General features: G+C 32.6%; 1 protein-coding gene across 1 annotated transcript; it reads left to right on the forward strand.

Annotated features, from left to right (window-relative positions):
- Positions 1–1155: 1155 nt before the first annotated feature.
- Positions 1156–10153, forward strand: LOC118069904 (uncharacterized). Its single transcript, XM_035088251.1, has 3 exons — positions 1156–2868; positions 9820–9981; positions 10097–10153. Exons 1-3 carry the CDS (start codon positions 1156–1158, stop codon positions 10151–10153), a joined length of 1932 nt encoding a protein of 643 aa, XP_034944142.1.
- The last annotated feature ends 5357 nt before the right edge of the window (positions 10154–15510 follow it).

Below are 15510 nucleotides of genomic sequence, written 5' to 3' on the forward strand. Positions count from 1 at the left end.
AATTCCCTATTAAACGATGGAAGGCCAACACACTTTACAGTGAGCTCAGGAAATGAATCGGCAATAGATTTATTCCTCTGCAGCACAGCTATAATAGCTGACACTCAGTGGAATACATTAAATGATCTGTATGACAGTGATCACTATCCGATACTAATCAACATAAAAAATGATAGCAGCAACCATCCGCTGGCAGACAGTATGAGTAGATGGAACCTGAAAAAGGCTAACTGGGCAAAATATAACAGTATAACCAATGAGCATATAAAAGAACTACCTGATCCATCAAATATTCAAAACAATCCAATTGATGAAGCATTAGATAAATTTATGAACATAATACTCAATGCAGCTGAGCACTGTATCCCTAAGTCAGTCATAAAACAACAAAATAAGAGAAAAAAGGTGGTACCTTGGTGGAATAAAGAATGTGAAATAGCCATCAGAGAAAAGAAGAAAGCGTTCAACAAATACAAAAAACACAAAACAGATGAATACAAAATTATACACAATGAAAAAAGAGCTAAAGCCAGACAAGTAATAAAACAAAGCTGCAGAAGCTCATGGCAACACCTATTACAATCGTTTAATCACCACACATCGCTAAACTCCTTCTGGAAATTCTACAAACGATTCCAAGGCAGCAGGTCATCATGGGTTCCCTACTCAATTGAAAACTCCAGCGGAGTACTTACCTCATCAAAAGAAGAAATTATTAACATGCTTGCCCACACAGTTGCAGAAAATTCCAGTGACAACAATTATACACCAGAGTTCTTAAATTACAAACAGACTAATGAAGAAACCTTAGAGCTAGATGCAGCTGCAATTCCTTCTCCAGAGGGCTCCCCTCAGTCTCCAGCACTTCTAAACGAGCCATTCTTAATGACAGAGCTTATGGTTGCTCTCGATGCCAGCAAAATCTCCAGCCCAGGACCTGACAATATCCCAGTCGCCTTGATAAAAAACCTGAGCAACACCGGCCTAGAATATCTTCTAAACTTATACAATTCCATCTGACAATCTCATCAATTCCCGACGATTTGGAAACATGCAATAGTAATCCCCTTAGCTAAACCTAACAAAGACAACACTGAAGCAGGTAACTACAGGCCCATCTCACTGACTTGCAATCTCTGTAAACTTCTGGAAAAAATGATCAATCGCAGACTGAAATGGTACCTAGAAAATATCAACTGGTTCTCTAGCTCGCAGTATGGCTTCCGACAATTCAGATCCACAAGTGATCATCTCAACAACCTACATGCTGACATATGCGAAGCCTTCGCTAATAACCAATACTGTACCATTGTATCCCTAGACCTTGAGAAAGCATATGACACGGTATGGAGACACCGCATAATCAAGATTCTTCTGCAACTGGGGATCAAAGGCAATATCCTCCACTTCATCAAAAACTTCCTAGAAGACAGGACGATGCAGGTGAGAATTGGTAGTGATCTCTCAGAAAAAAAGAAACTAAATAACGAAGTTCCTCAAGGGTCAGTTATAAGTGTCACATTGTTCTTAGTAGCTATAAACCACTTGCTCACTGAACTACCAAAGCCGATAAAAATCAGAGCATTCGCTGACGATATCACTCTGGTATGCTCAGGTAACGAAAAAACAACCATTAAGATTCTCCAACAAGGGCTAAATAAACTAACAGATATCTGCAACACAACAGGATTCAAGTTCTCAACCTCCAAATCAGAATATTTAGTCTGCCACAAAAGAAGCAATGAAAGGGGCGATACCAAACTCTACCTAGGTAACAAAGAACTCCATCAATCCAAAGAAATTAGAATACTAGGCTTACACATCGACTCCAAATTATCATGGAAGGGACACATTAAAAAAACACTGGTCCAATGCACACAACGCATCAACGCGTTGAAAGCTCTAAGCTCAATAAACTGGAGAGCATCAAAAGATATCCTAATGAATACCTACAGAGCAATTATCAGATCTAAGCTAGACTACGGTACTACAATTTATGGATCGGCAAATAAAAGTGCTTTAAAGTGTCTTGACTCAGTACAATCCACTGGAGTAAGACTAGCCATTGGTGCCTTCCGTAGCAGCCCAGTGTCGAGTATCTTGGTAGAAGGACACGAGCCTCCAATGGATTTAAGGAGAGTTGCCCTGGAATTAAAATTTACAGCATCAAGCACGAGCCTCATCAACAATCCCATACAGTCAGGAGCCACCAAAATGACCAGTACCGAAAAAAAAATAAGCATCCATCCCCAATTACCTCAACCTCTGGCTTACAGAGTAAAAAAAACGAAGCAAGATCAACTACTATATAACAGAATCGTAGCACGCCGCCACCAGCACCCCATCCCGCCCTGGGAAAAACTATGTGCTAAAGTCGACCTGCACATATACGAAGCGGCCTTTGGCAAAGAAATGACCTCGAATGCTATATATAAAAGTCTGTTTAATGAATTATCTGAAAAATACAGAAACTACAAGCACATGTACACTGATGGTTCTATAACAATGGAAAACAAGGGCTGTGCGGTCATATTCGAAGATAAAGAGTTCCTCTACAAGTTACCAGGTTCATTCAGCATCTTCTCTTGTGAAGCCTATGCCATCGACAGGGCAATCGACCTAAGCCAGCAGCTAAACCTACACAGAACAATAATATTTTCAGACTCTAAATCAACCTTAGATGCTATAAAAAACCACAATAATCAAAACGTTATAATCCAAGATATCCAATTAAAGCTCCAAAAAGCCTCCTGTCATGGCAAACAAATATGCTTAGCATGGATTCCGTCACACCAAGGCATTGCTGGCAACGAAAAAGCAGATACAGCAGCAAAAAAAGCCGCACAAGCAGGAACATGCGACAAGAAGGTATACACAACAAGAGAAGACCTCAAGAAAGTCATAGATAAATATATCTGGTGTAAATGGAACGTCAGATGGACCAACAGTAGCTCCAAACTACACCAAGTCAGACAGAATGTCTGGAGTCAGGCTCCTGTAGTCTACGACAGAAGGTTGCAATGTATCTTGACCAGGCTAAGAATTGGCCACACGCGGCTAACGCACAGTAATTTATGCTCCAAATCACCAGATCATCTATGCACACAATGCTGTCAACCATTAACAGTACGCCACCTACTAATTGAATGCAAGCACACAGAAGCACACAGAAGAAACCTCCCGAGCGATATCTCAGTTCTACTCAACGACGCAGACTTGATAAACGAAGTTTTTAAGCTCTTAAAGGACTCTAAACTCTTAAAATCTATATAAAAATATTCAAAAGAAAAAAAATCAGATATATCGTGCCTGTAATGTAATCAGAAACTCGTAGTCGCTAATGACCTCACGGTTGATGCGACAATAAATAAACGAAAATTAAAAAAAAAAAAAAAACAGTTTTACTGTCATTAGGAAATTTTTTATGAAGCAAATTTTTGAATTCATAAAATAATCTTAATTTGATCAAGACATCTATACCAAGAATACACTCAAAATGAATTCGGCTGAATAAAAAATTTCTAAATTAATTTGAATATTAGAAATTTTAATTTCTACGATCTCAATAAAATCAAAATCCAATTTAGTACCTAAAACTGTAAAAATAGAGAGAAAAGAACAATTTCATTCATTTATTTTTCTAGTTGAAAGTGAAAAATTAACTACAGTTATATCAGCAGCAGTATCAACTAACATTTTACATTTTATTCGATTAATTTCACCTTCAAGAGTCGACAAAGGTCTGAATGAATAATCAAAATCGAAAATCTTAAGAGATTTAGATAAACTTACTAAATTTATATTTAATTTTGACGAAAATTTTTTTTGGATGCACCATCAGTTGAAGAATTATTATTATTAATGGAAGAAGAATTTCCTTTACAATCTCTTTTTGTATGACCTTTTGGTCCACAATTCCATCATTGAATTTCTCCTAAAAAAGCTTGGTTAGATTGTCCAAAAGTTCTTTTAAGAGTATTAGAAAAAGATTTATCATTATTACGAAAATTATTAAAATAATTTTTATTTCTGTTTTTGAAAAATAATTTTTCAGCAGACATAAATCCGCACAAAACAGGCATCTTGGAATGCCTGTAAAAACTGGCGCCAAGTCCACATTCAAGTAAAATTAGTATAAATGGAGAAAAGGTAAGATCAAAAAAACATGTGAAATCAAGTAAAACGCCAAGTTAGCTGCGTCTTTTTTCATAATTTTTTCGAACTAGCAATGTACTATTGACTTATAAAATTTCAGTTAATTTTGAAGTACAAAAAAAAAAATCTTCAAAACCAAAAAACTATGGAACTTGGCCCAATTTTTAAAATTCTTCCAACAGTTCCATATATTATAGTTCGTACATAAGAACATTTGAAACTGAATTGGGCAGACTTTAAAGACAAAATTGGGCCAAGTTCCATAGTTTTTTGGTTTTGAAGATTTTTTTTTTTGTACTTCAAAATTAACTGAAATTTTATAAGTCAATAGTACATTGCTAGTTCGAAAAAATTATGAAAAAAGACGCAGCTAACTTGGCGTTTTACTTGATTTCACATGTTTTTTTGATCTTACCTTTTCTCCATTTATACTAATTTTACTTGAATGTGGACTTGGCGCCAGTTTTTATAGGCATTCCAAGATGCCTGTTTTGTGCGGATTTCATTTCTTTTTGAAGTGAAAACTTTTTTAGGCGCGTTGGAGCAATTTTTAGTAGGGGACAAACTTGTAAGTTCACATCACCAAATCATCCGCGTTACTGACATAGTAACGTTGATATAATATCTATAGCTATGAAGTTGAAGCGTTCCTCTTGTATAACAGTAGAAGTATATATACATATATATATATACATGCAAGTGGACGTTTGGTAACATTTTGTGCGACCAAAGTGGAAGTTTGGTGACGAATTGGAATTTTGGTGACTGTCACCAAACTTCCCTACAACGATTATGGAAGTTTGGTGACAGTCATCAAACTTCCAAAATAATTTTGAAATCTACAAAAAAAAGAAAAGTAACAGAAAAATACGATAAATGTCGGATATACGGTTGAAAACCATATAATATAATAAGTTCTGTTCTTCAAGAATCTAAAAGGAGCAGAATAACTGAGGAAATATCAAAATTTGTTACAAAAAATAGATTTATCACAATTAGTTATTTAATTTTTTACCTAATAACGGATATTGAAGATTAAAACGAATAGTATTGATATGAAATTTTGGTGACTGTCACATTTACATTCTGTGTTCACTGGGTAACTCCTCCAGTTACAGGAGCACTCTTACTGATGATGAAAGGAAATGATCGTAAAACTCAATTTCTGTTCTTTTACAACAAATGGTATGTTACGAACAAAAGAAGTATGTTTATATTCATTTTACACAGTGGATAACATTGTTTCAGTAAAAGAAAAAATTTCCCGCTGAAAGATCTCAAATTGAATAAATCCTGTTTTCAATTGTTTATAACAAATTTAATTGTTATAAACAATTCACATTAACAAAAAGTAGCATATAACTTTCCGAACAACCCCCTCTACATATCTGTTGAATTTGGTCGCAATCGAATTAACCGTTTTGGAGATTACCCCGAACAGACAGATAGACACCAGAAATTTATATAGTAGTATATATACGTGCAAGTGAAAGTTCGGTAACATTTCGTGCGATCAAAATGGAAGTTTGGTGACGAATTGGAATTTTGAAGACAGTCACCAAACTTCCAAAAAAATTTTCTTCTTCCAAATTAATTTTTTTGTTCAATAAGGTTACTAGAAACAACGCGCGCTCTCCGAGCGTGCTGTCTCAAGACGACAACGTTAAAAATTATTTAATTTTTATTTTTATTTATTTCGAAAATTTAAAAATTTATAACAATTTTAGGTAGTTCCTATGCTACATAGGTGTATTTTCTGCTCTTTTATTACTCTGCCAAGCCAGTTTTTTATTTTTCTGAAATAGAAAAAAGTTCAACAAAATAATGTCTTATAGAAAGAGTGAAAAATATGATATTTCAATAAAACATTATTTAAAGCCAATCACAAAATTTATAACAATTTTAGGTAGTTCCTATGCTACATATGTGCATTTTCTGCTCTTTTATTACTTTGCCAAGCCAGTTTTTTATTTTTCTGAAATAGAAAAAAGTTCAATGAAATAATGTCTTATGAAAATAGTGAAAAATATGATATTGCAATAAGACATTATTTGAAGCCAACCACAAAATTTATAACAATTTTGGATATTTATTATAATTGTTTTTTCTTTCAATCATCTAGAACATCATTTTATCCATGATTCCAAATGAAATCTATTAAAATCGATATGCAACACGCGGGAAACACTGCTTACTTTTTTTAATCATATTCTTTTGTTGTTATTATTCGACAAACACTTATTTTTTATTGATCATTTAATACTTTTCTCTACCAATAATTCCTAAAAAAGTTTATTCAAATCGATATACAACACGCGGGAAACATTTTTTATTATTCAGAACATAGATGTCTCTTGGTTAGGCAAGAGAGAAGGAAATATTACGAGGTTAACGTGAAAGAGAGTGATAACAATACATAACGCAAGAAAGAGGGCACTGTAGGGAGCCCAATGTGAAAGAAAGTGACAAAAGACACATTCAGTAAGAGAGAACACATGATAGAGCGCTCGATTAAGTAGAGTGAAACAGCGAGCGAAAAAATCTTGAATAGCAGAAATATCGCTGTTAGGGGCGTGGCTTATTTATAACTCCGTTAATAATTAATAAAAAATTCTCGTTTAACGTTTAATTGGAAGCTCATGATATAAGATAACTACCTATTAAATATGAAATCATAATATGTAGCAATTATAAAGATATTTGCATATAAAGATGCGTTGATGACGTCACACAAAATTTTTCGTGTATAGAGTAGTCGGTAGCCTCGGCGCTCATGGAGGAAAGAGCGCGCTAGTGAGAAAGAGAGAGAGAGAGGGAAAAGGTGAATGTGCACTTGGCGCCGAGTATCTACCGCTACTCTAGATTCGAGTGCACGCTGAGTTGCTTGTTGTAATGATTTAATTCTATCCATTCGAAGAGAAAATTGCAATCTAGCATTGCTTAATCCAGAAATAAATTGAAGTCCAGCTATTTTTTTTCAATCACAAAATGAGACTGAAGAAAATGTATATTTAACTGATTTATTAATTTCTTCAGAATAATCAGAAATACTTTCATTAGCAACTTGTTTTTTCGATTGAGAACGGTTAAAATGAGGCTGAGCGTATTGCGATTCACCGAAACGATATTCTAAGCATTCTATAAATGTTTTAAAATTTTTTAAATCTTTTTTACTCAAATCTTCTAAAATATTTTGTGCTTTATCCTCTGAACAGGACACTAAAATTGATGCCTTAACCTCATCGGTCGTATTATGTAATTCTGCGACAGTCTCAAATTGACGTGAATAACTTTCCCACATCTGAGATCCGTCAAATATACCTGGTTTTGCAAAAGAAAGAGAACTCGCAACTGAAAGAAGAGAGACCGTTTCAATTGAAGGATTCGGACATTTCTTGCAACATTTAAATTTTGTTCATTTAAATTATTATTACCATTTTTACTATTATTTCATCTTGCGATTCGTCAAGTGTATCTGGCCAGGGATCTTAGGGCTCCGACTCACCTGAGGCCTGACCAGACGGGATTATCCTACAGACACCCGACTCCGTCAGGTTTGAGGGTAAGCAGGGGCTGCATCCGTTCAGTCATTGTTTACAGTCATCTCAGGATTCGGAGAGAACCAAGGATGACCGCTATCTGCGTACGAGCCGCGAGAATCTCAGCCTGACTACGGCAGACTGGTATTGTTCGAAGCTCTGTCAGAAAATGAGAAGCTGAGACATATAAAATATGTCGAAATAATGACTTCAAGAAAATTATAAAAGAATGAAAACGTTTATTAAATCAAATCAATAGAACTAATTGTCAAGGAATCGTCGTCAACTAACAAACTGTCGTTAGTCAAATGATTCGTAGACGGCAATATGTACATATTTTACAGTATTATTCCAGATTTCCATGGAATGCCATGACAATTCCGTGTCAGCCACGAATTTATGCGTTCATATCTTTCAGATAAATATTTCCACTGATATGGCGGTTTGAAAATTAATACTGAAATTTCTGCCGTATCATCCCTATGGTCTTGGATTGTAATACCAATCCTTTCACGAAAAAATGACTAAAAAAATGTAGTCACAGTAGTTTCAGTTCTTCATATATTCCTTGAAATAGCTGTGTTGTAGTTACTACACGTTTCTTTAATTTTTGGTAAAATGATTAAATCTCTTCAGCATAAGGATATTCAGCATGCTTATGTTCAAGACATTTTGTTGTAATTCTAAATTCACCTCTCGGTTTGATCAACCCTCAGACAAGGTACAGCTTTCTTTCGCCTCTTCTTCGGCATTGAAAATATTTATAATAGCAATTTTTGTTGTAAAACTGTTATAATGGCGTTATGATGATGATACATTTTAATAAAAAATTTCAATCTCAAAAATATATGAAAATTACTATGAATATTGATAATTAGCTTTATAAGTGAATTATAAAAGATCACGAAACTTTTATTTACATACCTCTTGCCGTTTCGACTAGTACTAGATAAGAAAAATATATAATTCTCATGAGTACACGTAGATGAATTAAAATCACTACAATCATTTTTCTTATTCATGTTTATTCATGCACTCATCGCGTGATTCCAGTATCTTTCGAAGACTGAAAAAATTAAAAAATGTTTAATAGTGATTATAATAAAGAAAATAGCGCGAATAGTTTAGAAAATGATAAGGATAATCTTATTTTTGATGATTTCGAGTATAACATTAACAAAACCATGGAAAATGGCACCAATTGAATAAAATATTTTGGCATTCTATTCTGAAAAGTTTCTAATAAATGTATATTTATTTACAACAATATTTTAATAATCGAACTTTTTTAGAAATTTTCTTGTTTAAAAAATAATATAAAATCATAGATTATTTTAAGTTATTTTTCAATAACGAATTTTCATTTCTAGCATTGCTTTTATTTTTTAGATGTGTAAAGGTAATAGAACTGTGAAATATCCTGTTCAAGGGAAGATAACATGGGATAACAAATTAATTATTTCAAAAAAGTATCTTAAGCACAATCATGATAAAATTTTTTTTGCAAAAGAAGAATCATTATTAAAAAAAGCATTAAAAAAAAGCCGTTACTGTACGTTCTGATTCTTATAAACAAATTTATGATGAATGTAGAGAGTGGTAAGTATTAACCTATCTTGTATTTGTACAAATGCATATGTTATACATTTCATGTTTTTAAATCATTCTTTTTCAACATATTATATGAATTGCAGGTTCAAAAATGCTGCTATACGTGTAACTTTCAAGTATAAAGGTACACGTATAACAGTATAGCGTACAACAGTATACGGCGTAAAATGCAAGAGTGAAGAAAAGAACTTGTACCATCAAATCCATCGTCTTTGAATGAATATTTTTTCATTTTGCAAGAAAATCGTTGGAATAGTTTATTGGACTATGGAGAAGGAAGGTTATGTGTAAAGTTTCTCAAAACTGATGTGAAGTCACAGTCAATAATATTCTATGACAGCGATTTTATTAATACTCTGTCAAAGAGTACATCATTATTCATTGACGCCACTTTTAAGGTTGTACCAAAAAACATGGCAAGATATCATGTTAGGGAAATAATTAGAGATAACTTGAATATTTGAAAAATATTTTTTTACAAACAATATTAATGATACTTATTTTTGGTTTACAGGCATATGCTTTTTTATGGGCATTAAGGTCAAGAAAAATGGAAGATTCCTATCTTCAAATTTTTCATGAGCTCAAAAATATCGCTCCTCATTTAAAACCAACTACAATTTCTACTGATTTTGAAATGTCATTGCGAAAGGCAGCTAAAAGAGCTTTTACAGGAGTAACCTTAGTAGGGTGTTACTTCCATCACACGCATGTGAATATAAAAAAAATCCACAAAACATTTTTATGTTTCTAAAAAAAAAATAATAATTTTAATCTATTCTTAATTGTAGGCACTTATAAGAAAGGCAAAAAAATATCGCATTCTTAGAAAAGCTGTTGAATCATAGGATGTAAAGCAGTTGTTACGAGGTTATTGTGTATTAGCGCTATTACCATGCCAAGATATACAATCTTTTTCTGAAAAAGTGTATGCAGCTACACCAATTGAAGTTTAAACGACATTTACTAGATTTCACAAGTACTATACAAAGCAATAGATAAAGAGAGAAAAACCTGCCAATTTTTCGGTTTACAATTAACTCATGCGTACAAATAATTACTGCGAATCCTATAATGCCCAACTATTATAAAAATTAGGACGAAAACCGGAGATATGGAATTTCACAAATACTACAATGTAATTATAAAATTTTTCATTTAAAAAACTTTAGATTACTAGTTATATATATTTATGGATAGAAATGAAAGCTGTCAATCAGATTCACATTTAATTCAACTACTTATCGAATGGGAAATTCACTCAATAGAAAATGTTCTTCAAAGTATACGATTAAAAATCAAAATTTATTGAAACTATGGGAGCAACATTTTAATAATATTTTAACAACTGACGATTTATTCGTGCGATTATATAATTGTTTAGAACAAAATTGAACAGATATGTTGGTACAAAAAAACAACTTCAATGCAAAAAGTGCTCATACTGATCAAGAACAAAACTATGCTGATTCTAATAATGATAGATAAAATGATTATGATTCTAATAAAAAAGTTCTTTATTAGCGTATAATGATAAATTGTCATTAAATAATTGTACAGAGACTCATGAACTAAGAGTATTTGAGAAAATAATGTGACATGTTTGTTGTTCTTTATCAATGCTTACAAATTCATTACTTCGCTTTTAAGACTATCACAGCGCAATGCGTATCTCAATTAGCAAATTTGTATTATGTAATTACTATTCAAAACATTTTTGATCAATCTTCCATTATGGAGCGTAATTCTAAACATTACGCGGACGAAGTCGCGGGAATCTGCTAGTTTATTCATCAAAATTAGAGTTCATTTTTTTTGTTTTTCGTCTTTTTGATAGAATTGAATGGATGAATATTTTCACAATATAATGTTATCTGACTGATAAATACTGTTTCGCCCGATTTATCGCCATTTAATATTTTGCACTCAAGAATATTTTTTTCAAATTTTATAATCATTAAACGTGTACCATTACATAATCCTTTACTAACATCTAGATTTTGAAGTAACATAACTATACAACATTTTCGTAACACAAGTTCATAGCGTGAAAAGATTAGTGAATTTAAATTATTCAAGTATCCTGGTAATAAAGCATCATTAACAGCACCATTGTCATGTCACGAAGAACGAGTACAAATAATAAGTTTAATTACTAGCCATAAATAAAAATGTATTAATTGTACTGTTTTTCTTAAAAATTATAATTCAATAAAAGACTTATTTAGTTGGTTCAATAATAAATATCTTCTATCGAAATCTCCGGTATTTCATTGCCAGAAAAAATATTTTGTTAAAAAATGAACTGTTATTGTTATAATTAATTATGATTTGATAATAACAATTATAATTGTTAATTAATCTCTTTTATGGTAATCTCCGGTAATCCATTGCCTGAAAAAATATTTTGTTCGAAAATAAAATAAAACTGCTGGTGTTAAGAATTAATTAATTCTCACGTTTGAATTGCCAGCTGACAGGAACTTTAGCGGCCATCTTGAGACTAGGTCGATAATCAATCGACCTAATAATCAATAATTCTCAATCTAGTCACTCATTTGACTGATTTTCAGTGTCCCTTTTGATTAATGAAATTCCCGCCGCCATTCTAATTGCTTTCTCAAAAATCTATCTTTTTTGAGTCAATCAGTAGTGTTAGTGGAATTCTTAATTAACAGAAACATTCACCAATTCAGTCTACAATTAGATCACTAAGTATTTTTAGACAATTCAAAGTGAACTCAGATAATTAAGTTGAATTCAATTTGAATTGTATTTTTTGGCTAACGCTACGTGCACAATCATATTCTTGCTCAACTTGAGAAGCGTGCTGAGCTCGTGTGGGAGGTCAATAATATCGAATGCAACAAGTTGAATAGTATTTAGACATTCTAGTAAAAACTCAGTGATTACATTCGACATTCAGTGGATTTTAGAGACATTTATCCATTTATTCAGTGATGCAACAAGTTGTACAGTGTATGTGGTTCATTGTTAGTACTAAAATAAAGAACATTATATTTTTCATAAAACCTGACTTTCCTAATTGCTCTGATCCAGCACACTCATCCTTATCCTCAAACGGTTCGGTTAACTTAAAGTTGACTTTTGTCAACAGCTGGAAATTTCGTTAGTATGACTGAAATTTTCAGCAGCTTGAAATGCAATAAGTAAACGAAGTTGATCTACAAGTTCATTGGGATCATCCCAATAAATGTAATCGATAGGATGGTTTTGTTTATGTTCAATCATATATTGGGGTACACTTCCCTCACTTTTAGATATATATTATAAAATTCGTCATCAGTTATTTCATAATCAGGTATGAGGCTTTTTTGCTTGCTTTTAACTTCTTCTTGAGGTTTTTCTTTCTTCATTTTTTTTTCTTGAGGTTCCTTTCTAAGAAGTGTTTTATTAGCTAATTGTTGAAAAGAAATCACCATAGGTTTAAATATTTCAGTCATGGTTTGTTGAGTCATATCTCTTCCAAGTCTAATTAATTTATGTTTTTGGCGTATTGCATCACGATAAATCTATACTTATAAAGCCATCAAGTCCTTCTCTATATCGCCTATTTTTACGATCACTGTCTTCATCAATAACCATGAAGCCATATTTATTATTATTCCAGCACATATATTTCTCGAAAATAAGACTAAGTCATGTCAGTATTTACATGATCATCGTAGTGTGTTTTAGATTCATGTCATCTTGCCTAAAAAGTACAAAAAAGTTTGTATTGTCAGTCACTAAATGTTTAGGAATTCGTAAATGAGTTTGGCAAAGATGGAAGCAGTCGATATCTCTATGTTGTCCTATACAAAAATAGGTTCACATATTATCTTGTTTTTCGTATGCTACGTCAATGAAAATCATCATTGAGGTGGGTTTTGCTGCACCCGGTTTTACCACTTCCTCATGTTCATTAAAAGCATAAAATCTAATACTTCCAATTAGTTCACTTATTAACTTCCCAGTTGGAAGTTATAGTAATAGGTCCGATTTTGCGAATCCCGAATTTTGACATATCTCCACGTTTTAAGGTCCCCAGAGTTAAATACGATCGTTTTCCAGTGGACGTCTGTGTGTGTGTGCGTATGTGGGTGTGTAGGTATGTGCGTTCGGAATTATTTTTCGCCTCGATTATCTCGAGAACAAAAAATGATATCGATGTGGGACCAATTGCATTCGACGCGTAATTACGTAACATCAAACTGAAAAAGTTTTCAGGAAAATCGGTTCAGCCATTTTTTTTGCAGAACCAAAAAACTAGCAAAAATGGAAAATGACCTGAATTTCTCAATTTATAAATTATACCATTTTTTTGACAAAATTTCGAACACTTTAAAAAAACTGAATATTAAATAATTAGAATACTTTTATGAAAATATGGTGACAATATTTCATCAAAAAAAAAATTTTAAAAAACAAAATCAGCAATGAAAGAATTTTAAACTCGTGTCAGGATTGAGCAAACAGCATTAAAGATGCTATAATAGTCAATAATAATTGTCAATAATATGGAATTGTGTCCATAACAATTGAACATTGTTACTAACAAGTGATTATTGATCATAGTAACATTTCAATAATAAGTTTTGAATTGTTATAATCAATAAAAATAGGGATCCTTTCTATATATATGAGTACTTTTAACGAAAATTTTTTTTTTTACTGAAATAAAGTATTCAACCATATCAAATGAATAAAAACAGACTCATTTCGTTTATAACAATTCCATTTGTTATAAAGAATGGAAACGGGTTCTATTCGAATTGTTTTTTCATTTTTTCCACTGGAAAGTTGGTCGTGTGGACCTTTCGGATCGCACCCAGACCACTGCAGAGCACTGATATTTATTGCTGAAATATGTTCGAATAGATCATGTTGAATTTATAACAATTTTGTTATATAGCTTTTATAAAATGATAATGTTGCGAATACAAAAGAGAAGGAACAATTTTTGTTTTAATAAATCAATTGAAGATGAATTATATTTTTTTTTAAATAATGATATTTAGGTTGGTTGAATGATACTAAATACAAGTTAAGAACTAAATTAAAGGCGAGATTAGCACGTGGAGCACCAGGAATCAATCCATTGGACGCTGCTTGTAAAGAACATGATATTGTCTATTTGCAAAATCGAGATAACATGGAAACTAAAAACGCAGCTGATATAATACTTGCTGAGAAATCCATGAAACGCATTTTTGCGAAAGACACAAATATTGCTGAACCGATTGCTGCTTTAGGAATTCCCAACCTCACGGAAGTTGAATTAAAAGTGGAAATGGGTTTTAAAGAGAAAAACAAAAAGAACAAGGGAGCTAAACATTAGCTTAAAATTCTTAATTCAGCAAAGCTTATGGCAAATTCCAGTTCAGATCCTATTAAATCTGTATTAGCTGTTGCACGAAAGACTGTTCGCGATGCTTGCGGAAATTAAAAGAAAATTGAAGTTCCACGTATTATACCAATGTTGTCAAGAGTGGAAGGTGTTTTACCTCTTAGACCTCTATTTGCAGGTTCAAGTGCAGGTGGTGCTGCTGACATTGCAAAAACAATGAATGACGCTAGAAACGCCAAACGTCAATGAGAGGAAGCTAAACGACATAACGAGAAAATGGAAGCAATAGATTTGGGTAGAGGTCTACGTTTAAAACCGTACAAGAGAGAATAAGGATTATATTCAAAACCGGCTTGAAAAAAACACTTTAGAATTCACCCGGTCGAGGTTTAACTGATATTAAATTTAAAAAATACGAAAAAATCATGAAAATACCCTTTTTTCGTTGTGTTTCTATGGAAAATATTCTAAAATCTACAACGCGGAAAAATGAATCAGCGATCATGAATCTCGATGATAAAACTGGACCTGGAACACATTGGGTGGCATATAAGAACCGTGGTAACAGAGTTATATGATATGACAGTTTTGGCAATTTGCAGCCACCACATGAGCTTATGAAGATTCTTAATGTTGATAAAATACTGTACAATTATGAAAAACATTACGATTACGGTACAGATAATTGCGAATACTTGTGTTTACAATTTTTACGTGAAAAAGTATGAAAGTAATATACACTTTCCAATAAGTATCAGTCATAGATGATTCACTTACGTTAACATTGTCTGGACGAACGTCTATTTTAGGAGCGTCTTATTTTCCTCCAATTGAATCATCATCATCTAAAAAATA

Source organism: Chelonus insularis, unplaced genomic scaffold, assembly GCF_013357705.1.
Source record: "Chelonus insularis isolate UGA/USDA-ARS -01 unplaced genomic scaffold, ASM1335770v1 contig_48_pilon, whole genome shotgun sequence".
Lineage (NCBI taxonomy): Eukaryota > Metazoa > Arthropoda > Insecta > Hymenoptera > Braconidae > Chelonus > Chelonus insularis.